Source organism: Lithobates pipiens, unplaced genomic scaffold (genome assembly GCF_037356315.1).
Source record: "Lithobates pipiens isolate NorthernLeopardFrog02 unplaced genomic scaffold, aLitPip1_a1.2 Scaffold_8, whole genome shotgun sequence".
Classification (NCBI taxonomy): Eukaryota; Metazoa; Chordata; class Amphibia; order Anura; family Ranidae; genus Lithobates; species Lithobates pipiens.
This window is the reverse complement of record NW_027507903.1, coordinates 268,994,647-269,019,226: the sequence shown is the minus strand read 5'-3', so window position 1 is coordinate 269,019,226 and position 24,580 is coordinate 268,994,647. Positions and strand designations below refer to the sequence as shown.

The 24,580-nt window shown below is 42.6% G+C and overlaps 1 protein-coding gene across 6 annotated transcripts in view; it reads right to left on the bottom strand.

Annotated features, from left to right (window-relative positions):
- LIN7A (lin-7 cell polarity scaffold A) overlaps positions 1-24,580 on the bottom strand; it is a 154,004-nt gene that overhangs the window by 53,628 nt on the left and 75,796 nt on the right. For all 6 annotated transcript variants that reach the window (XM_077471941.1, XM_077471938.1, XM_077471939.1 and 3 more), the window contains exon 2: positions 2,863-2,981. In XM_077471941.1, the coding sequence (XP_077328067.1) occupies positions 2,863-2,981 (119 nt within the window). The remainder of the gene's footprint in view (positions 1-2,862; positions 2,982-24,580) is intronic.

The following is a 24,580-nucleotide window of genomic DNA, read 5'->3' as shown; positions in this document are numbered from 1 at the left end:
CAATCCACATCTTGTGGCAGGTGACGTGGCAGGTGACGTGGAAAGTGGTGTGGCAAGTGGACAATCCACAACTTGTGGCAGGTGATGTGGCTGGTGACGTGGCAAGTGGACAATCCACAACTTGTGGCAGGTGGCATGGCAGGTGATGTGGAAAGTGGACAATCCACATCTTGTGGCAAGTGACGTGGCAGGTGATGTGGCAAGTGATGTGGCAAGTAGACAATCCACAACTTGTGGCAGGTGATGTGGCAAGTGATGTGGCAGGTGATGTGGCAAGTCACGTGGCAAGTGGACAATCCACAACTTGTGGCAGGTGATGTGGCTGGTGACGTGGCAAGTGGACAATCCACAGCTTGTGGCAGGTGATGTGGCAAGTGATGTGGCAAGTGGACAATCCACTTGTGGCAGGTTACGTGGCAGGGGACGTGGCAAGGGACGTGGCAAGTGGACAATCCACAACTTGTGGCAGGTGACGTGGAAAGTGATGTGGCAAGTGGACAATCCACAACTTGTGGCAGGTGATGTGGAAAGTGATGTGGCAAGTGGACAATCCACAACTTGTGGCAGGTGATGTGGCTGGTGACGTGGCAAGTGGACAATCCACATCTTGTGGCAGGTGACGTGGCAGGTGACGTGGAAAGTGGTGTGGCAAGTGGACAATCCACAACTTCTGGCAGGTGATGTGGCAAGTGACGTGGCAAGTGGACAATCCACATCTTGTGGCAGGTGACGTGGCAGGTGACGTGGAAAGTGGTGTGGCAAGTGGACAATCCACAACTTGTGCCAGGTGATGTGGCTGGTGACGTGGCAAGTGGACAATCCACAACTTGTGGCAGGTGGCATGGCAGGTGACGTGGAAAGTGGACAATCCACATCTTGTGGCAAGTGACATGGCAGGTGATGTGGCAAGTGACGTGGCAAGTAGACAATCCACAACTTGTGGCAGGTGACGTGGCAAGTGACGTGGCAAGTGGACAATCCACAACTTGTGTCAGGTGATGTGGCTGGTGACGTGGCAAGTGGACAATCCACAGCTTGTGGCAGGTGGCATGGCAGATGACGTGGAAAGTGGACAATCCACATCTCGTGGCAAGTGACGTGGCAGGTGATGTGGCAAGTGGACAATCCACAACTTGTGGCAGGTGACGTGGCAGGTGATGTGACAAGTGGACAATCCACATCTTGTGGCAAGTGACGTGGCAGCTGACGTGGCAAGTGACGTGACAAGTGGACAATCCACAACTTGTGGCAGGTGATGTGGCAAGTGACGTGGCAGGTGATGTGGACAATCCCCAACTTGTGGCAGGTGACGTGGCAAGTGACGTGGCAAGTGGACAATCCACAACTTGTGGCAGGTGACGTGGCAGGTGACGTGGCAAGTGGACAATCCACAACTTGTGGCAGGTGACGTGGCAAGTGACGTGGCAGGTGATGTGGCAAGTGACGTGGCAAGTAGACAATCCACAACTTGTGGCAGGTGATGTGGCAAGTGACGTGGCAGGTGATGTGGCAAGTGACGTGGCAAGTGGACAATCCACAACTTGTGGCAGGTGATGTGGCTGGTGACGTGGCAAGTGGACAATCCACAGCTTGTGGCAGGTGGCATGGCAGATGACGTGGAAAGTGGACAATCCACATCTCATGGCAAGTGACGTGGCAGGTGATGTGGCAAGTGATGTGGCAAGTGGACAATCCACAACTTGTGGCAGGTGACGTGGCAGGTGATGTGGCAAGTGGACAATCCCCAACTTGTGGCAAGTGACGTGGCAAGTGACGTGGCAAGTGGACAATCCAAAACTTGTGGCAGGTGACGTGGCAAGTGACGTGGCAGGTGATGTGGCAAGTCACGTGGCAAGTGGACAATCCACAACTTGTGGCAGGTGACGTGGCAGTTGGACAATTCACAACTTGTGGCAGATGACGTGGCAAGTGACGTGGCAAGTGGACAATCCACAACTTGTGGCAGGTGCCGTGGCAAGTGACACGCTAAATACAAGTACACTGCAGCTCTCACAGCTGCTGCTACTCACTCTGGTCTCACAAAATTGCTGAAATAGTTAATAATACAGTTTTTTTGAGCTGGGGAGGGTCTATGATGTTAGCTTAACTAAACGCTTCTAGACGCAAATGCGGTAAAACGCGGTAAAACGCAGCTAAATCGCGGTAAAAATCGCGGCAAAACGCGCGTTTCTAAACGCCGGTTTCAACATGTGTCCAGCAGCGTTTGCATCTGCGTCTCGTGTGCATGAAGCCTTAAGGCAATATATCAAATTACAGGTGAATGCATAAAAGCAGATCCATGGTGCTGTTTGAACCATGACATGGAAAAAACGGCAGCAGCTCAATATAGGACCACTCTAATCTCGCATTTATTAAATGCAGCCTAAAGCCTAATACCAAGGTATTGGAGAATATCAGATGTCCTGAGCATTCGGGAATGGGTTGCAAAGGTAGAGTGGGTTGGAGCCATTGAAGAAACAATGTATAGGGAGGAGGACTCCTTGGAGAAGTATCTTGTGATCTGGTAGAGATAGGCAAATTTAAAAAAATCTAAGGACTATATTGATATGCTGGATAGTTGAGAATGAGGACCGAGGCTAGGACAGTGGGGACCAGAAGGAAGGCCTAGACCCTGCAATCAATATGGAAGATAAGATAATCCTGTGGGTGTTGGAAGAATGGAGGGGGGTGAGATAGGGGTATTTTTGTGTCTTTGTTTTTTTTTCTGGGGGGGGGGGGGGGCATGAAAATATCCTTTTTTTTTTCATTGTTCTCTATGCAAGTTGATTCTCCTTTTTTATTGATGTATTGAATATTGATGAAAGAAATTGAAATAATAAAAAGATAAAATACAAAAATTACCTCTCTTATGGCGGTACAAAATTCACTCTGGAGTACTTTCTTTAGACTCTGTAACTTGTGTGCTGGCACCTCCCCAGATGTCTCCAGTTTCTCCAGCAATTGTATAGCTCGGGTAACATCTGAATGAATAAACCAAGAAACAAATTACTATGCACAAGCAAGCAAATATAGAACCTTTCAAAGCAGACTGGCACAGAGGAAAAGACGATTACAATTCGCAATAACTCATGGATTATACACAGAGAGTTTGAGGCACAAAATGCAAATTGTCACACAGACTGTGCTTTCGAAAAGCTGAAAGTATATTTGAATAAACTGCTACCGAAAATTGAAAAATGAATATATTGTAAAGCAGCACAAAAGTCATATAATTACTAACAATAAAAGTGCTTACATTTATGTATTTTTCAGTCTTTTCCCTCTGAATCCTGCTACTACAAGCACTTGCACTGAGGATTCATTTGGCATATATTATGTTTCAAAGCTTAGAGGTTTGGTTAGCCAGATGGCTGTGACAGTTATGTCACCTTACCTACCTGACTTTGTTCTGGGAGCCAGCTGTTATCCACTGACTTAGTAATTAGTGAAGTAGACTATTACCACTAGCAAATGTCCCCTGCTATGCTATAGACCATTATAAAAAAAAATAAAAAAACGTAGCATATCGTTTGGCAGGTAAAAAATTTCATATATGAGAGCTTCTACTGTATTTTGAAGTGCATGGCTGGAGCTGTACAGTAATATCATCTAGAACAGTGGTCTCCAAACTGCAGCCCTAGGGCCCGATGCGGCCCTTTGCTTAACTTTATCTGGCACTTGAGGCATTGTCTCTGCCCATATCACCCACAATGGGAGATAATACCTGCCACTGACACCAACAACGGGACACTATTCCTCCTACTGACACCAACTATTTCCCCTCCTAATACCAAAGATGGGGAATTTTCTACTCCCACTGGGCACAATCTGGCCCCCTAAAGTCTGAAAACCAGTAAACTGGCCCTTTGTTTAGAAAGTTTGGAGACCCCTGATTTTGAAGATGTTAGTAAAGCATGCTGGCCATAAAATGAAGCTCCGTTGCAGCTGCCATAGCTGGTTGCACTAAATTGCAACTTGGAACACGTAATCACATAATGGGGTTGATTTACTAAAGGCACTTTACGCTACAAGTGCACTTGGAAGTGCAGTCGCTGTAGATCTGAGGGAAAGATCTGAAATGAGGGGAAGCTCTGCTTATTTTATCATCCAATCATGTGCAAGCAAAAATGCTGTTTTTTTTTATTTTACTTGCTGTCCCCCTCAGATCTACAGCGACTGCACTTTCAAGTGCACTTGTAGTGCAAAGTGGATTTGCCTTTAGTAAATAAACCCCATGGTGCCATTCTCTTGGGGAAATGTACTGCTTGATTTTCCACACTAGTAACCATGTATAAGAAAATTAGTTTTTAAAATATAGTTACAGTAGCCATTATGAGGTGGTACTTCGTGCAAATAACTGTTTCAAGTAATTCAAATTTATTAGCTATACTTCCAATAAAAGGAAACAAGATTTTTTCATGTTGAAGATAGGGGGGAGGAGGGGGCGACACAGTAAAACTTTATGTAGGTTGCCATTTATCTTGAGCCTTGGCTGTTAAATTTATTCTTTAAATATTAAAAAAGCATTTTGGATACGAGAACACATTTATACTAGTGGCCTTATAACTTCCTTCTATAGCCCTTTATGCTGGTTGTACAGTATATACCAATAACAGACAAAAATGGTCTGTTGGGAAAACATCTTGTGTGTACATGCAAGCCATAATACAATTTGATTATTTACACCTCGTATTTAAAGGTTTTAATCATGTCCCCTCCCCCTCCCCCTCCTTTTCTTAAGGCTGTACAAATTAAAGTGGTATTAACCACTGGGCACTTAAACCCCCTTCCTAACCAGACCAATTTTTAGCTTTCAGTGCTCTCACACTTTGAATGACAATCACTCAGTCATGCAACACTGTACCCATATGAAATGTTTGTCCTTTTTTTCCCACAAATAGAGCTTTCTTTTGGTGGTATTCAATCACCGCTGTTTTTTTTTTTTTTATTTGCGCTATAAAAGAAAAAAGACTGAAAATTATGTAAAAAAAACAAATTTTTTCTTAGTTTCTGTTATAAAATTTTGTAAATTAGTAATTTTTCTTCATAAATTTTGGGCAAAATTTATATCGGTACATATCTTTGGTAAAAATAACCCAAATCAGTGTATATTATTTGGTCTTTGTGAAAGTTATAGAGTCTACAAACTATGGTGCCAATATCTGAAAATTGATCACACCTGAAGTACTGGTGGCCCATTTAATTTCTTGAGACCCTAAGGCCCCTTTCACACTGGGGCGCCTGAAAAAATCTGGCCCCTTTCACTCCAGTGTGAAAGCCTAGTGCGCTAGCAGGACGGTAAAAAAAATTCCTGCTAGCCGCATCTTTGGATCGGTGAAGGAGCGGTGAATACAATGAAATGGTTGAAATCAGGGGACGTGTCCGGACGCGGAGCAAGGAGGACGTGCAGCGGCTGAGCTCCACACCGGATGGGAGAAATTCACCGCCATCCTCCGCCATCCATCCCTTACAATTAAGGATAGTAGCACGCCAGACCTGTGCTGAACCTGGGGATTGCGGTGCTGTCTCCCGGAGGCCATCGGATGGGATATATCCATCTTTAACGGCGCAAGCACACCCGGCCACATAGCGGATCATCCGGCGCCATCTTGCGGCCTACGAAATCAACGGTCCGCGCCAGCCTCTACCGCAGCGCCACCGGAGCGAGGAGGCTGCACTCTGGGCGGACACACGCCGCCGCTCACCCGGGGACTGCACGGCCGGAACAGCAGGGCGCAGCATCCAGCACATTCCCGGATACGGACGGCGCGACCATCCAGGCCTAGGAACCGGCCCATTCTAACAACAGGCCGCAGTGAGTACACCCACGGCGCCCCCCTCACAGCGGACTCTTTTATACTATATTTAGTGGGAACCTACACACCTGCAGATCCTGGGGGCAGAGCCTGGGGGCATAGGAAGCAAATAGGGCGGAATGCAGCTATACGGCCACCAGAGTTAGGAAAGCCTGAGGCTCCGGCCTACCTACTGGAGACAGCGGCCATCTTGCTACTCCAACTACACCCTGCACCTCCCTAACTAGCCCCGCTCGAACTGTAATCACCTAACCTTACCCCAGCATAACCCCAATACCGGTGCACACCCCACTAACAGTACAGTTCTACTACCCAAGAACTGGCAAACATTATTACAGGGGAAGTGGCCTGGTGATCGGCGCACATGACTGTAATGTAGAGGAACCTTGGTGACCAGAGGGGCCTGTGCACTGAAATCAGACCTGACAGACGAATATGTCAACACAATCAAGGAGAAGCACGCACAGCCACATCCTCCGCTCTTTGGGGACACCCCAGACTAAAAAAAAGAACTCAACAGCAAACCTTAGCAAGTTTAAATACTGTGAAGGGAGTAAAAATTCCAAAATGGCACTGTCACAAAGAAACGATATTGTTGAGGATATGGATGACGACGAAGTCTCCCTACCAGCATCTGAAGATTCAGCCGCTGGCAACGGTAAAACAGACCAACTTCTTACCTACGCAGCTATGACAGACATTGCCGCTGATATTAAAAGTTCTTTTGCGGCAGCAATAACAGATATTAAAACCGAGCTAATGAGACTAACAGACCAAATGGCAATCTCAGACAGAGCTGGGAAAAGGAGGGACAGAGCACTGGTCAGACTGGACGATATTACGAATTCGCACTCCCAACATTTGATCGATATGAACAGACAAATTGAAGATCTGGACAACCGTGGTAGACGAAATAATATCAGAATCAGAGGAGTGCCCGAAACGGTGCCCCCGGACTAAATTAGACCAGCTCTAACAGCCATCTTTAATACTCTCATTGAACGGCCGGAACAATCTCCCATCGACTTTGACAGGGCACACAGAGCTCTCAGACCCAGGGCACAAGACGGAATCCCCCCAAGAGACATCATATGTTGTCTATCTAACTTTGGCTTGAAAGAAGATATCCTCCAAAAAGCGCGGATGAAAGAAAGGATAATGCACGAGGAAGCCACGATTCAACTTTTTCAGGACCTTTCACCCATCACACTTAAAAATAGAAGAGCACTACGTCCACTTTTAGAAGTGCTGAAACAAAAAGGTATCAACTACAGATGGAAATTCCCATTTGCACTGCAAGCAAACTTCCTGGGGAAACATGTGCTAAAAGTCCCCGATGACCTCAAAAAATTCTGTGAGGACCTACAAATCACACCGATGGACCTCCCGGACTGGTATGCTGAATTCCTCACACCACCAGCAATTAACAACCCACAATTCTCAGCGGAACCCCACCACGCACGATCGCCTTACCAGCTAGGCAAGCATAGCAGAAGTACTGACAGAAACAACTTTGAGTCCCCGGCATCCTCTAAGAGTGCTAGGAGCCCGAGACCTTCTGCAATATACATCTTGGCCTGATGCGAGTTGCTGTTACCCAGTTCCCCAATACCGGTCTTTGCTATGATGCAACCCATTTGTTTTGTTTTTTGGAAAACTCGCCCATTATCCCATCCAGACGGCTGTCACAATTTTATGGTAACGAGGGGGCACACTACCTTAAAGGTTAAAAGTTAAACTTCTGAGGCTACTCCTTGAGACTTTTATCTGCACCTATGACAACCTATCTACATGAGGGTTTTTTTTTCTTTTTGTTTTTTGTTTACCTCTTTCTTCCCCAAACTAGGTTTGAATCCCGCACCCTGCAGAGAGACTACAATAACCTGCGGCAACACCGTATACTTCTATCCTGTTATGCTCTAACTTTTGTCTTTTATTTAGGTTCTGAGAATGGCAAATTTGTTAAGTGGCTTGAATACCGCCATTTGCACGTATGACACTCCCCTACTTCCCTCAAGATGGTGTTTCTCTATTGACTGCGGAACTGTGAGTAACATTACCCGAGACACCGCTTTACATTCCTCTCCCTCCCAAAAATTAAAAAGGGGAAAGACATATCCTAGAAGCTCACCGCAGGAAGTAGCGACAGGCTAATCCTAAGGACACCATTTAATGCACCTTGTCTATACCTTTCTACGTACAGCCCCGGAAACTACTAACGTAGATAACACTCCCTGCCTCGCTATGATATATTTTGCTCTAAGACTGTAAGAGTGGATAGGGCCTATACGGGACGGAAATCAAACTGCGCCTTACGGCAGAAATTGACACACCTGTTAATGCTCACGTGACTCCCCTGCATGATGTGGAACACTCACCGTTTGCATAGGGACTAGACTACCCCTCAAATATACAGGGGTGTCTACTCCTCACTATGTGCTGAGGAGAGTTGAAGTTAAATGCTCAGGATATGGGTTAAAAGTTTACAGTTATTTAAGCTAATATCTGTTATACAGCTTGGCGCTTAGGCCACAGTTTCTTAGGAACGGTTTTACAAAGTGTTTATAATGTTATTTTCCTCTGCAAACTGGTTAATTGTGACTCGCACAACCCCTTCTCCTCCCTCCACCCCCTTACTCAAGTCCTCTATAGTCTATAATAAATGCCAATAGATGGTCTCAGACACCTTGCTTACAGTTAACCTCTTGATGGGGTCTAGAACCGTGAGATGTGCCGGGCTCCTCTATTGGTCACCTCCATTACTGCTACAGAGCAGTTAAAGGAAACATACGCTGTTAGACTGCTCATTGATCACCTCCCACTCTCCCCCAAAGGGAAAATAATAACACTTATGCGCATTAATTAAATCCCAAATTGACCCACCACCAACTGGTGACTAGTGGGTACTTTCCTTCTTATCCCTTAACTAATTACATCCTCCCTCCCCCTCCCCCCATACTTTACCCCCCCCCCCCCCCCCCCCCAATTTCCCCCTTTTTTTTTCTCTCTCTCTCCTCCTCCACGCATGTATGCACTCTCCTTTTCAGTCCCAAAACACTCCACCCTAACACTTTCTAAGTCACCAATATCTCTTGTGAAAACCATTCACAGACGCAGCTTCTCCAGAAAACACCCTTCCTAGCCCAACGGCCAAGATGGCATATGCTTTTTTAGGGAAGACACCAACTATTATCTCACATAATGTAAATGGTTTGAATATACCTGAAAAAAGGTCTAAACTGTTGAGAGAACTTAAAAAAGTGCGCCCATTAGTTGTATTTCTACAGGAAACCCACTTTAAAGACAAGAGTATTCCTAAACTCACTGACAATGTATTCACAAAAGTTTACCATTCTACCAACCCTCTTGCCAAAACGAAAGGAGTGTCCATCCTGCTGAACAAAGATGCACCCTTTGAACTGAAGCACCAACTTACTGATTCCGAGGGAAGGTATTTGTTTCTGAAGGGCACCTGGGAGGGATCCCCTGTAACACTTGCTAATGTGTATTTCCCGAATACCTCCCATGTGCCATTCTGTAGCAAAATAATTGAAGAACTTAAATGGTTTGCGGAGGGATGTGTCCTTTTGGGTGGAGACTTTAACATCCCTCTTTCCCCCCTCAGGGATACTTCTTCTGGACACACCCATGTCAGTTATAGGCTTCTTAAACGAATGAAATCGCTACTACAGTCTCTGGCTCTGGTTGATGCATGGACATCCGTGCATCCATCAGAGAGGGACTTTACCTTTTTCTCCGCACCTCACAAACGATACTCAAGAATTGACATGATCTTTGTCTCACAAAGGGACCTGGGCAACTTACTCGCAGCTGAGATAGGAATTATTGCCCTCTCTGACCACGCACCCACAGCTATCTCAATAGAACTGGGTGCACACCGCAAACCTGCATTTAATTGGAGACTCAACCCTACACTCCTTACTGATCAAATTGTGAAAGATGACATCCACAACACGATTAATACATACTTTCACAACAACAATGACACTGACACGAACCCGCTAAATAATTGGGAAGCTCACAAGTCAGTGGTGAGGGGTGAACTTATAAAATGGGGCGCCAGGAAGAAAAGGGAAAGAGAAGGAGAAATTACAAAATTAGCCCAACAAATTGCTAACTTGGAATTGCAACACAAACATTCTCAATCTCTCAGGGTAGAAGAGCAACTGACTGAATGCAGAACGGCATTATGCCTTCTACTAGATCTCAAAATCAAAAGATCCATTCTTAAAAAAAAAATATTTTTTACGAACAAGGGGATAAGAGTGGGAAACAACTAGCTAGGGCCCTGAAGGAAGCAACACTATCAAGCCATATTCATGCCATAAAGGATAAAGAGGGGACTCTGAAGTACAAATCTAAAGAAATGGCAGACCTGTTTCACAATTATTATGCCAAATTGTATGATCTGCCGGCTCAACACAAACCACCCCATATAACACAGACAAAACAAGAAGCAATCAAAGACTTCTTGGAAAATAGTAAATTACCCTCCCTGTCAAGCGACGACACACACAAACTAGATGACCCTATAGCTATATCAGAAATCTCAGACGCAATATCCGACTTAAAAACAGGAAAGAGCCCTGGCCCTGATGGTTTTACATCACAATACTATAAGATGTACACAATATCTCTCTTGAAACCCCTTCAATCTGCTTTTAACTTCCTAGCAAAAAAACAGAAACAACTCCAACTCATTCCTAATGGCACACATAGCTGTGATCCCCAAACCTAACAAAGACCACTCTGAATGCGCAAACTTCAGACCCATCTCCCTTCTAAATGTTGATCTCAAGATCCTGGCCAAAATACTTGCCAACAGATTAAAACCCCTCCTAGCACAGATTATAGGCCCTGAACAAGTGGGATTCATGCCCGGTAGAGAAGCTCGGGACAATACTACTAAGGCGCTGAATCTAATCCATTTTGCCCAAAACTCTAAAACAGCCAGAATATTGCTTTCTACAGATGCAGAGAAGGCTTTCGATAGAGTCTCCTGGGACTACATGATGGACACCTGTGCCCATATCGGACTACGGGAAAACATGCTGTCATGGATCTCAGCACTCTACAAAAAACCCCAAGCCCATATTAAAGTAAATAACACACTATCTGACCCCATCTCGATCCACAATGGAACACGCCAAGGATGCCCTCTATCTCCACTTCTCTTTATTCTCACCCTAGAACCCCTGATAAGAACAATCAACTTACATAGAGATATTCAGGGCTTCACAGTAAACAATAGAGAATACAAAATAGCCGCATATGCGGATGACCTCTTATTCTTCATCACCAATCCACATATATCCTTACCAAATCTTCAGAAAGTGATTAAAACCTTTGGGTTCATCTCCAATTTTAAAGTGAATCAATCAAAATCTGAAGCACTCAACCTCACCCTCCCCCCTGACCAACTCCAGAGATTGAAAGACAACTTCCCTTATAAATGGGAACAAACCGCACTCAAATATCTAGGTATAAACTTAACTAGCAACCTCGACGCCTTATACAACGCCAACTATAAACCACTATTATCCACTATAACAAAAGACCTACTAAGGTGGCACCCAAAAAAATTCTTATGGTTTGGTAAAGCGTCCATTCTGAAGATGACGATACTACCCAGACTTTTATACCTATTTAATGCCTCACCATAAGAATCCCGGAAACCTTTTTTAGCACTCTCCTTAAACCACAGAGAGACTTCCTCTGGGCAGATAGAAAACCCAGAATCAATTTTGCTCTACTAACGCTTCCCAAAAGCAAAGGGGGTATAGGCCTCCCGGATTTTAAGAAATACTTCCAGCCTGCGCATATCACCAGACTCATAGACTGGCACTGCCATGGCCCTAACAAAGATTGGGTCCAGTTGGAAAGCAATTTAACGTTACATAAAACGCTTTACTATCCATGGTCCAAACAGTCCAAAAAAGATAAACAGATAGGCCACCCACTGATTGAAAACACAATCACTATTTGGCACAAAACAGCTAGTCTACACAAAATCGCATCCATCCCAGGTCCACTGACACCACTTGCCAATAACCCTGATTTCCCACCAGGCATGCACCATAAACTACCACATAACCTCCTTATTCACCACTGCATGACAAACTCAAAAATCAAAACATTTGACGCACTTAGCTCTGAGGTGGGCGAGGCATTTCCTGGCCTGTGGTTTTACATGCAATTAAGGGACTTTGTGGTAAACGGTAAACACAAATCCAAATTCTGCCTCCCGTTGACGCAGTTGGAGTCCATATGCTTAAACAGATCACCGGTAGCCCACACCACATCCCTTGCATACTCATGGCTAATTTGTATGCCATACGCCGATAACAGTAAACACAAAAGGAAGTGGGAACATGATCTTAAAATGAACATTTCTGAAAAGCAATGGGAAAAGGCATGTATTTTGACACACAAATGCTCATTAAGCTCCAAATACCAAGAGATTTCCTATAAGGTCCTCACTCTATGGTATCTGACACCACAAAAGGCTGGGAGATGGTCTCTCCCCACCTCAGATAAATGCTGGAGATGTAAAACTTGCATAGGCTCACTTCTACACATTTGGTGGGAATGTCCTCTCATTAGCGCCTACTGGGATGAAATTAAGACCTGGATAAAACATATAACGGAAACCAATCTAGAAGTAAACGCAGCCACCTGCCTGATCAATTTAGTCCCAACTACCTTAAGTCGCTACAAAAAATCACTCTCTCGACACCTACTAGTGGCGGCTAAAACGCTCATACCCATCCACTGGAAAACCTCCACAGTCCCAGGAGTTAAGGACTGGTTAAATAGGGTACAATACATTTTTAAAATGGAGGAAATAGTGGCAATGAAAAAAGAGAACAGCATATCCTTCAATAGAACTTGGCAACCTTGGCTGGCCTTTACACACTTCGCCAGATTACCAATTACTCATGAGCTGAACTTCCCTTATCCATTACTCTACAGAGAAAAAGGTAATAGTAAGGAGGAAATAGGAGGGCTGTGTTATACATGTCTCTATTGGACACACACTGGACCTAAGGAAATGAACCCTAGTGCGATGGTACCCCCCCGTGACTACCAACCCCCTTTATCCTGTACCCCCCTTCACCCTTCCCCCAATACATAACCTACCTTGTGATATCACTAGTTTATACGCTTCTCTATTTGTCTTTGCTTTCTTTTTTCGTTCTAATTGAGATACTAAGTTACAACACTAATGCTACCTAATTGTATCAATTTTTGTATACATACCATTGTTGATAACATTTATAATTCTATGCTAATTGTAAACCTGAACATACTTTCAATAAAACCTTTTTTGACTGTGAAAAAAAAAAGAAATCAATGGGGCAGCGCAGCTATACTGCCGGCAAAGCGCCGCTGCTGTGGTGCTTTGCGGGTGGTTTTAACCCTTTTTTGGCCGCTAGCGGGGGTTAAAATCCTATCGTTTAACAACTATCCCATCAAATAGAGAAGGTAACACAGACAGTAACAAAAACATGACAGAGCTTTTAACTCTTCCACACTGCATCCAAATTCATCCAAAAAAATAAATAAATTACATGCACTTTAGAGAAAAAAGTGTGTTTTACCTCCAGGGCTATATCTATCACTCTATACATGTTCACGTGGGATTCTTCATTCGTTCTCTTTCGTTTTTATTTTTTTGTTTTTTTTTATAAATTTGGAGATTTGTAAATTATAGACTAGAGTGAGCTCTATGTTTGAATCAGCCTCATTCACAAAAGTTAAACACACACACACACACACACACACAAAGAAAAGTAAAAAATAATACAAAAAAAAAGAGTATGCTTTATTTCTAGTGATGTGTCTTTCACGCTATATATGTTCATGTGAGATTTTTCCTGCTTTCTCTTTCATCTTTTTTTTTTTCTTTAATAAATATAGAGACTTGTATATTGACCACTAGAGTGAGCTCTATGCTTGAATCAGCTTCATTCAACTTTTCTTCTTATTGCCTGTTAAAATTCAATAACATAATAAGTACAATAATCCAGCCCACTTATAGACTTGCATTTTGAGAAAAAGTAGTAAAGAAAATCCATTGTGTACAAAAGCAGTAAGCAGAGCTTACTATCTAATGAGCCAATATGGCTGCCTCCATGTGTACATATAATTATGGCTTATACACAGGAACACATGTTCTTATTTCTTACTAGGTTAGCCACCTGTCCGGGATTCACCCGGACAGTCTGGGTTTTGAATCATGTGTCCGGGTTTTAGTCTGCCTGAAACCCAGACACAATACGCAGACAGGAATATGGCTTAGAACCGTGTTTGACTGGAGGGTGAGAGGGCAATATGCATGCCGCATAACTGTTCTCTTTGGAATGCCCAAAGGTGTCCTAGGTCTGTTATCCTATAGTGTATACTACAGAAAAAAAATATTGCTGTGCACTGCTAAAGTGTTCGGGGTTGGCTTGAAGAAAAAGTGGCAACCCTAGTTTTCACACTATAGTGATTAACCACTTGCCAACCTCTGCACGCCGATATACGTCGGCACAATGGCAACAGTGGGCAAATGGGCATACCTGTACATCCCCTTTAATTGACGGGGGTAGCGGGTGCTAGCATACAGTGTGTTTGTGCCCACAGGACCTGCGGATTCGATGTCTGCCGGTGTCCCGGTGATCATGTCACGGAGCTGCAGAAGAGGGAAGTGCCTATGTAAACAAGGCATTTCCCCGTTCTGCCTAATGACATGAAAGAGTTCACTGCTCCCTGTCATCGGAAGCAGGGATCGCTGTCATGTGAATGGAAGCCCATCACCCCCATAGTTAGAATCTCTCCCTAGGACACACTTAACCCCTTTGTCGCCCCCTAGTGTTTAACCCCTTTCCTGCCAGTGTCATTTACACAGTAATCAGTGTATTTTTATAGCACTGATCGCTGTATAAATGACAATGGTCCCAAAATAGTGTCAAAAGTGTCCGATGTGTCCGCCATAATGTCGCAGTCATGATAAAAAACACAAATTGCCGCCATTACTAATAAAAAATAATAATAATAAAAAAAATGCCAAAAAAACTATCCCCCATTTTGTAGACGCTATAGCTTTTGTGCAAACCAGTCAATATACGCTTATTGTGAATTTTTTTACCAAAAATATGTAGAAGAATAAATATCAGCCTAAACTGAGGAAAAAAAATTATATATTTTTGGGGGATATTTATTATAGCAAAAAGTAAAAAATATTGCTTTTTTTTTCAAAATTGTCGCGCTTTTTTGTTTATAGCGCAAAAAATAAAAGCCACAGAGGTGATCAAATACCACCAAAAGAAAGCCCTATTTGTGGGGAAAAAAGGACAAAAATTTTGTTTGGGTGTAATATTGCACGGCCGCGCAATTGTCAGTTAAAACGACGCAGTGGCGAAACGCAAAAAGTGTTTTGGTCAGTAGGGGGGTAAAATCTTCCCAGGCTGAAGTGGTTAATCAGCATTTAAGAATAGAAAGGCTTGTACCAAAGGAGAGCAATGTAAAGATTCCAGTCAGTTGATAACAATTCAAATGTGTACCTGCTGAGTACACTTTTCCCTACATTTCCTCAATCCTAACTGTAATAGACTGTAATAGGAGAATTACGGATGCTCACATTTCTAAAAAGCTAGTTTCCTGCCGGTTTCTGTATCTGATTTTTTCAAGTTTTCTTGTAAACATTTAGATGTCAGTTGCAGATTCCTACATTCAAAGAGCCAGACAGATCCAAGTTAAATGCCTTATTCAAATGCAAAAAGAGTGGAGGGGTTGAAAGGACTTGAGTCATGATAAAAATCACTGATTGCTGCCATTAGGAGTAAAAATAAAGTATTAATAAAAATGCCATAAAACTATCCCCTATTTTGTAGAAGCTATACATTTTGCGCAAACCAATAAATATACGCTTATTGTGTTTTTGTTTTGTTTTTTATCAAAAATATGTAGAAGAATATGTATCAGCCTAAACTGAGGAAAAAAAATGTTTTTTTATATATTTTTTGTGGATATTATAGCAAAAAGTTAAAAATAATGATTTTTTTTCAAAATTGGCACTCTCTTTTCGTTTATAGCGCAAAAAATAAAAACCGCAGAGGTGATAAAATACCACCAAAAGAAAGCTCTATCTGTGGGGAAAAAAAGGACGTCAATTTTGTTTATAAGCAACGTCGCACGACTGCGCAATTGTCAGTTAAAGCGTCGCAGTGTAGAATCCCAAAAAGTGGTCTGGTATTCGGCCAGCCAAATGGTCCGGGGTTAACTACTTTCCGACTGGGACATTGACAAATTACATCCTCAGTCAGAAGTGGAATACTGGGGTTATGGCTGCAGCAAAATGCCATAACCCCGGTATTTTTTTTTTTCAGCCGGGGATTCTCCAACATCTAAAAGTGATCCGAGAGGCTGATTAGCTGCTCGATCACTTTTAGAAGTGGTGGTTCCCAGGCTTACCTGGATGATTCGTAGCCCGAGAACTGATACAACAGTTACAGTGGCTGGTGACAGAGATGAGTGGAGGAAGGAAGGCCTCCGCTCATCTCAATGGTCTAGGAGGACCAGAGTGACGCCATCGTCACTTCTGGTTTCGGCCCACTGTAAACAAGGCATTAGATCATTTTTTCTAAAGCTTTACATTGTAGAGGAGAGATATGGGGTCTTATTGACCTGTCACTGCTTATTGCTATCAGGGATGTTTACCTTCTTTGGGATAGGAAGAAAAGTGCTCATGTTGTAAAGCGCTGAGCAAACTGTTGGTGCTATATAAAACCTGTATAATAATAATAATAATAATAATAATAAAAAGAAAAATGAAAAGGGACAGTGTAAAAAAATAAAAATAAAATAACAGAATAGATAATAGTTTTTTTTTTCTTTCAATACATTTTTATTAGTTTATAAAGGATATACAAAGGTGAGTGGTACAGGACATGTTGACATTTACAATTGTAATTAACAGTCAATGTAATAGAGGGAGGGAAGAGGGGAAAGGGAAAGAAAGGGTGAAAAAGAAACGGGTAAGTAGGTGGTTACATAAACAGTAATGCAAATACTGGTTACTACACAGGAAACATCTTATCAGGGTTAAGATCTAGTTCACAGAATTCTTATATTTGTTGGTCCAAATTTTCCATTGCTTATCAAATAGATCGCACTTCAATGCATTTATGGCAAGAGCACGCTCTATAGTGTGGTGTTGGTTCACTCTTCTAATCAGGTCAGAGATGTTTACCGTCATGGCAGTTTTCCAATGTTGTAATATCATGGATCTAGCAGAAAGAAGGATGTTGGAAATAACAATCCGCATATCATGCGGAAATTGTTCAATACCCATATGTAAAATTCCTAGGGATGGATTGGGGCGAGTGACAATACCCGTGAGCGATGTTATAAGTTGGAAAACTTGATTCCAGTAACTAACCAAGTTGGGACACTCCCAAAACATGTGCAGTAGATGTCCTAGCTGTCCACAATTTCTCCAACATGTATTTTGGGCAGATGGAAAAAATGTTGCCAGTCTACACGGTGTGTATTGCCACCTGTTAATTATTCTAATAGTCATTGCCCAATGATTAATAGAACGGGAGGCTTTTTGGATTTCTCGAAATGTGGTTGTCCACTGATCATCTGTAAATGATTTCCCTAAATCCGTCTCCCATTTAGCAATCGGTTTTGTTTTCACAAAAGATTGTTTAGCATGTAGAAGGGAGTAAAAAAGTGAAATGCCTTTCCTGGTGGGGCGTTCTCGAGTTAAGAAGTTCCACGCACTGGATGGCATTGTTATAGTAGGGGGAGGGTTACGTTTTAGAAAATGTGCCACTTGGATACATGTAGACTGGTACTTATTGGGGAGATTGTATTGAACCATAATCTGTGTGCTGGAAAGAGCTGTACCATTAGACAATAGGTCTTGTATGGTATGTATACCGTGGTTGGGGAACTGTTTTAGGGACAGCATAGGGATTTTATGCTCGAGCAGGCTAAGCGGAAATTTGTATTCCACAGCATTTTGAGAGTTATGGGTATGATGTATGAAGAACCTCCATGCTTGTAGGGAGGCTATAAGGGTGGGAGCCATGGAATGGAGAGCCCAGGGTTTCCAGACATCACTCGCGAGTAATGCCACTAGATCTGGTATTGGGGCTATATGCCTTTCCAGCTCAACCCAAGGTGGTGAATCTATAGTTTTGAACCAGTGTTGGAGTTGGTCCAGTCTAGATGCCCATAAATAATCAGAAACTTCCATCAGTCCTACTCCACCTACTCGGTTATGCGGAATCAGGTTGCTAGGAGAGCAGCGAGCTTTTTTACCATTCCATATGAATTTCCACAGAGTAGTAGACAAGGTTTTAAGGAAATGGGTTGGGATAGGTATAGGTATGGATCTGAACATATACAATATGAGAGGGAGAACTAACATCGTACATGCTGCCAATCTGCCCATCCAGGATAATTCGGTCTTGGCTATACATTTGAGCGTTTCATCTATCTTTAGAAGCAATGACTTAATATTGACGGAGACTAGAGTTTTCGTGGAATTAGTAATTGTTATACCTAAGTAGGGTATGCCATCTTCTTTCCATACATATGGAAGAGTGGTTTGAAGTTGGAGTTTGGTACGTTTGTCAATTCCTAAATCTAGAATCAATGATTTGGCGAAGTTAACTTTATAGTACGAAATCTCACCAAAGTTTTTTAAAGTTTCATGGACTAAGGGGAGAGATCTGGTCGGGTTCGTCAGCATCAGTACAACGTCATCGGCAAACAGGTTAATAACGTGGTTACGAGATCCAAACACGTGTCCAGCAATATCGGCCTGGGATCTAATGGCCTCCGCCAGAGGCTCTATCATAAGGTTAAAAATGGTTGGAGATAATGGACACCCCTGACGAGTGCCATTAGAAATAGGGAAAGGTGTAGAAAGCATTCCAGCTGTTAAGACTTGGGCGGAGGGATTGGAATATAAAGCCAACATTGCGTTAGAGATAAAACCTTGAAAGCCACATTTTTGTAGAACTTCCTTCATATAACACCACTCCACCCTATCAAACGCCTTCTCTGCGTCTATGGAGAGCAGCAGAGAAGGAGTTTTAGTTAAATTAGCATAATGAACAATGTCAATAATACGTCTTGTAGCATCAGAAGTTTGTCTCCCCTTGATGAAGCCCATCTGGTCACTTTTAATTAAAGAAGGCATAAACTCTGATAGTCTAAGGGCGATAAGTTTGGCGTAGATCTTTATATCTGTGTTCAGGAGAGAAATAGGTCTAAAATTACTAGGGGTAGTGGGATCTTTACCAGGTTTGGGTATAGTGGTCACGTATGCTTTTAACATTTCATTTGGAAAGGATGCTGAGTGTGCTGCCTGTGTGAACATCTTTTGGAGATATGTGGAAAGAATAGTGGAAAAGGTTTTAAAATATTCATTATTTAGTCCATCAGGACCTGGGGATTTCCCATGAGGGAGTGAAGTAATGACTGATGTTATTTCATGGTTTGTGAACGGTGAATTCAGCAATTCAAGCTGTGATTCGGAGAGTTTAGGGAGATCTAAATCTTTGAGAAAATGCTGTATTTTGGGAACAGTGGGTTGAGGAGTGTGGGGGTCGGTGTTAAGATTGTAAAGCTCACTATAATATTGTGCAAATTGGTTTGCGATTTCTTGAGGATTGATTACTTTATGAAGGGATGTAGGATGTATCAGATGGGAAATCCTAGTTTTGGTGCGTATTGCTCTAATCCTATTGGCAAGGTATTTACCTGCTCTATTCGCACAGGCATAGGTACGTAACTTCAAACGTCTAAGGTAGAAATCATAGTTTTGGGCCAAGTGATCTCTCAATTTTTCTCTAAGAGAGGTTATTTGGGTAGTCCGCTGGTGAGAGGGAAATGCTTTGTTGAGGGTTTCTAAATTGTGGATATCGGAAGTAATGGAGTCTATGGTTGCAGTATACTTTTTTTTAGCTCTAGCTCCTAGCTGGATAAGGACGCCTCTAATAAACGCTTTGTGGGCGTTCCAGAGTGTGAAGGGACTCTCTACTGAATGTTCATTTTGTTGGAAATATGTTTTAAGGTTTTTAGAAATCAGTTCTTTGGTATCGGGGTCCTGTAGTAATCTAACACTGCAGCGCCAGATGGGTGAAGAGGAAGAGACACCCTTCTCATGTATAGAAAGTGATATGGCAGAATGGTCAGACCACGTAATATCATGTATCTCAGAGGATGAAACATTTTGTAAGGTCCATTGATCGGACAAAAAAAAGTCTATTCTGGAATAAGACCCATGTACATGGGAGAAGAAGGTAAAGTCTTTCTCGTTGCCATGTGTGCATCGCCAGACGTCGTACAGTTTTTCAGAGTGCAGGATCGTATTTAGGCAGTTGTTGTTGTTGCGTTTAGCATTAGAAGTGTCAAGTTGTGGGTCAACAATGAGGTTAAAATCGCCACAAAGAATGAGACTGCCGTATTGGATAGGTTGTATTTTACGGAGTAGTCTATTTAAAAACCGAATCTGTCGGGTGTTTGGAGCATATAAAGATACAATGGTGTACGGTTTAGAATTAATATCACCCTGAAGAATAATATAGCGACCATTGTCGGCTGTGATGGATTTCTTGAGATGGAAGGAGACCGTGTCACGGATGGCAAGAAGGACACCTCCGCTTTTTTTATTCGGGTTATTTGCCAGGAATATATGTGGGTAGTTTTTATGTGTACATTTAGGATGGTTGTCCTGTTGAAAATGAGTTTCTTGTACACATAAAATATCCGCTTTTAATTTCTGAGCTTCTGTCCACAGCGAGTAGCGTTTCACAGGGTGGTTGAGGCCTTTGGCATTAATGGAAACAAAGGTAATGGTCATTTTTCAGGTAAGAAAAAAAGATGTGTAAGTGTACTCACAGAATCCTTCGAGAATTATTAGAGTCATCTGAGCTCCAGGCGATTGACAGAAGAGATGCCGCTATGGTATTTAGAGATGTAGTAGAACAGGGGATGAAGAGTCCATCACGTGTAGGTCCAGTGCTAATGGAACAAAGGGTGTAACCACAAAAATAAACAATAACATATAGAACAATAAAAATAGAATCATATAAGCGATCCATATGCAAACAAAGCTGCAAAAATGACAAATGTCAGGGGTAAGAACAAGGAAAGATGAAGAAATCCTTGTGCCCAGAGAGAGAACATATTTGTCAACGGTGTGTGATTATTTACTGCCATCAGTGACATTTTTGGGGGCTCTTCTGTGTGAAACTACTTGCCACTCATCCGGAATAGGGCGTAGTTGTGTTGTAGGTGGTTCCAGAGGGTTTTGTTGTGGAAGTATGCCCCATTGACGCAGGAGTGCGATACCTTCAGCTAAAGTAGTAACTGTGTGCGTGGTACCATCATGTGAGATGGACAATTTCGCTGGATAACGCCATTTATGTGGTATATTATGGTTGCGTAAGGCCTTAGTGATGGTTGCTAAGTTTCGGCGCAATTGCAGAGTATGTCTTGATAGGTCAGGGAGGAGGATCAATTCAGCATATTGAGATATGTTGTTGCCTCGAGTACGAAACGCAGTCATAATTTGTTCCTTGATATGATAGTAATGCATCTTGAGCAAAACATCCCGAGGGGTACCTTCAGGTAGAAATGCTGGCTTGGGGATTCTGTGAATCCTGTCAATGGTCAGATCCTGAGGAGATAATGTGGGGATAATGGTGGAAAATAGCGTGTGTACATACTGCAATAATTGGTTTGGAGGTATGGCTTCAGGAATACCTCTGATTTTAATATTGCACCTCCTAGAGCGGTCCTCAAGGTCTGCTACTTTACTCTTTAGCCATGTTATTTCTTCATCATGGGATTTGTGGGCCTCTACTAAAGTATTGAAAGAAGTTGTGCATTCCCCTATGTTACGTTCCATTTGGTCCACTCTATTACCTAGTGCCAATACTTCTCTATGGCAGTTAGTGATTTCTACAGTGAGGTCAGCTTGTATGGAGGCTTTGAGTGACATAAGCATCTCCTTAAGGACCGTATCTGAGACCGGACGATCGGATGTGGGGTAGGCCGCAATCAGGTCGGATGCCGGTGGATGTATAGCGTGGCCTATGGGAGCGGATCCGCTTACCTCCATGTCCGCTCGGTTTACCTCAGGAGAAGATATCCGTTGCCTTTGTTTGGCTGGGCTTCTAGTCGTGGGGCTATTCGTTCCTGAGGAGGAATCGCTGAGGGAAGTCGTTCGGAGGTGAGATTGTTGCGAGGCCTGCTCTTGATTTTCAGTCATGCACGAACCGGCGCCATTTTGTGAGATTCCGTGCGCCTTGAAAAGGTTCGGAAGTTTCCGCGGCGGTTGCTGACTCTTTCTATTTTTTGGCATCTTCGGTAGAAGCGAAGGTGTCTACCCTACGTTATGGATAGGTTTATGTGGAAATATGTCACCAATGGAGTCGTTATAGAGTTGTTCTCTCCGGTGGTCGAACGGAGCTCTCAGCTCAAGCGTCCATCTTAGCGCTCGGTCGCCACGCCCCCCCGATAATAGTTTTTTTTAAAGTGCCCCGCACCCCCTGTGCTTGTGTATAGTGGTGAACACATACTTAGATCATGCCCACATATGTAAACAGTGTTGAAACCACACATGTGATATATCACCGCGAACGTCAGTGTTAGAGCAATAATGCTATCACTAGACCTCCTCTGCAACTCTAAATGGGTAACCTGTAGAAATTGTTAAAGCTTCGCCTATGGAGATTTTTAAGTACCGTACCTTAGCGTCATTCTATGAGCCTGCGCAATTTTAAAGCATGACATGTTGGGTATCATGTTAGGTATCTATTTACATTTTTTTCATATTTTTTTATTTAGTTCATTAAAGTGTATTTAAAAAAAAAATGCATTTGACAAATCGCTGTGCAAATACCGTGTGACATAAAAAATTGCAATGACCGCTATTTTATTCTCTGGGGCCTCTGCTAAAAAAAAATTATGTTTTTTTTTTTTAGTGTAATTTTTTAGCAAAAAAAAAAACTCACAGATTTTTACATATATGAGAGAAGTGTCATAATTGGCCTGGTAGACAAGTTGTTAAGTCTGTGTTTGGTATGCGTATGAATATCTGTCATGCCATGAGCCTGTTTGTTTTTCTTGTTGAAAACAATAAATATAATTAAAACAGAAAGATATATAAAAGTTCCTTTTTACATTTTGCACTTTTGCCAGAATTTCTTTCTCTACTCTCACTAAACACAAGTCCAAAGAGGGGGTTGGATTGCCTGTGCTGCAGAATTATCATAGGTCGACTTTGTTAGACCAATTGAAAGCATTGTTCGCACCTCCCCCATGTTAAACAATGGGTACTCATTGAGAGGGCTATGGTCCAGGGTAGAGAACCCCAGGCCTTATTAATAGCTGTTGTGACGAAACTACCGTTACAACTACCGGACCACTCTTTTTTAGCAGCCACTGTAGACGCCTGGTGCCATTTAGTAAATAAACAAGGAGCACACTTTCATTCTCAGTGAGTTTTTGTACTTTTGTGTGCAAACTTGGCTAGCTAAAGGGTATATCACCTAGCGGATATTTCTGCAGACCTAGATCATAGAGAGGCCTATGAAGTAATCCAAATGAAGCACTTTAGTCATTCACTGGGAGTTTATTTCATACAATTAGATGAATGGTCACGTCATTATTATCAAACAGAGTCTGAAATGAAAGGCAGAATTTCCAGTTTCTACACCCAACTGCAGTATCAAGACCAGTTAACATAATCCCCTTCTTTAATAAGATGGGAAGAGGAATTAGGTCAATCATAATGCCTTTATATACACATATAGTGTCACACATTGTGTTTCTCACTGGCAAAACCCACATCCAATTCGCAATAATGTGAACCCCGCCTTAAAGATTGCTTACCTATCTAACATACTAATGTACTGTGATACCGCTCCTGATTGTTGGCAACATTGTAGTTAGCAAGGTAACTTACTCCATATATATTATGGTATTGTATGTTGGTTGTGAGTTTTTGGAAATCCATTTTTAAAGTGTTACTAAACCCACATCAGTAAAATCAGTCTGTATATGCAGTAAAGCATGCTCGTTATGCTCACTGTGGAATCTAAGGGGTTAATCCTCCACATTGTATAAAAAAGGCTGTTTGATCCTGGCCTCTCTGATCCTCCCATCCTTCTACTGACTCCTAATAATTAAAAAAACAGCAAAAACTGTTTGGTGTGTTTTGCTAGGGAGTTTTTTTTTTTCTTGGGAGGATGCATGTGATCAGCATAGGGCCAATCAGCACTGTCCAGACAGAGGGTCATGGGTCTTGCAGTCTCATAGGTCAGCTAGAAAACTCCTCTTAGAAGCTTTAACCAGTGCTTGGCTGGACACTGATAGAAGTCACAAGACAGCTCTAACTGCTGATGAGAAAAAGCATTTAGCAGTTTAAATTTACTAAAATAATTGCATTTTTTCATGTTCGTGGGAGACCATATAGTGAATGCAGGGTCCTGGGCTCAGTAACACAAGTTAAAATCCTCTATAACAAGATTTTACTCCTTCCTCCTGTGGGCTGGCATTGCTCAGGCTGCCTATAGAGAAATTTCCTAAACAATTCCACACGGTGGTTATACATATCCTAATTGCACTTCGACTCATGATAACGATTAGTGGAGGAAATAGATAGATAGCATCAACCCTAGCGGAAGTTTTAGAGAGTTTACATGTTCAATGTTCCTATGAACTCTTGGTTA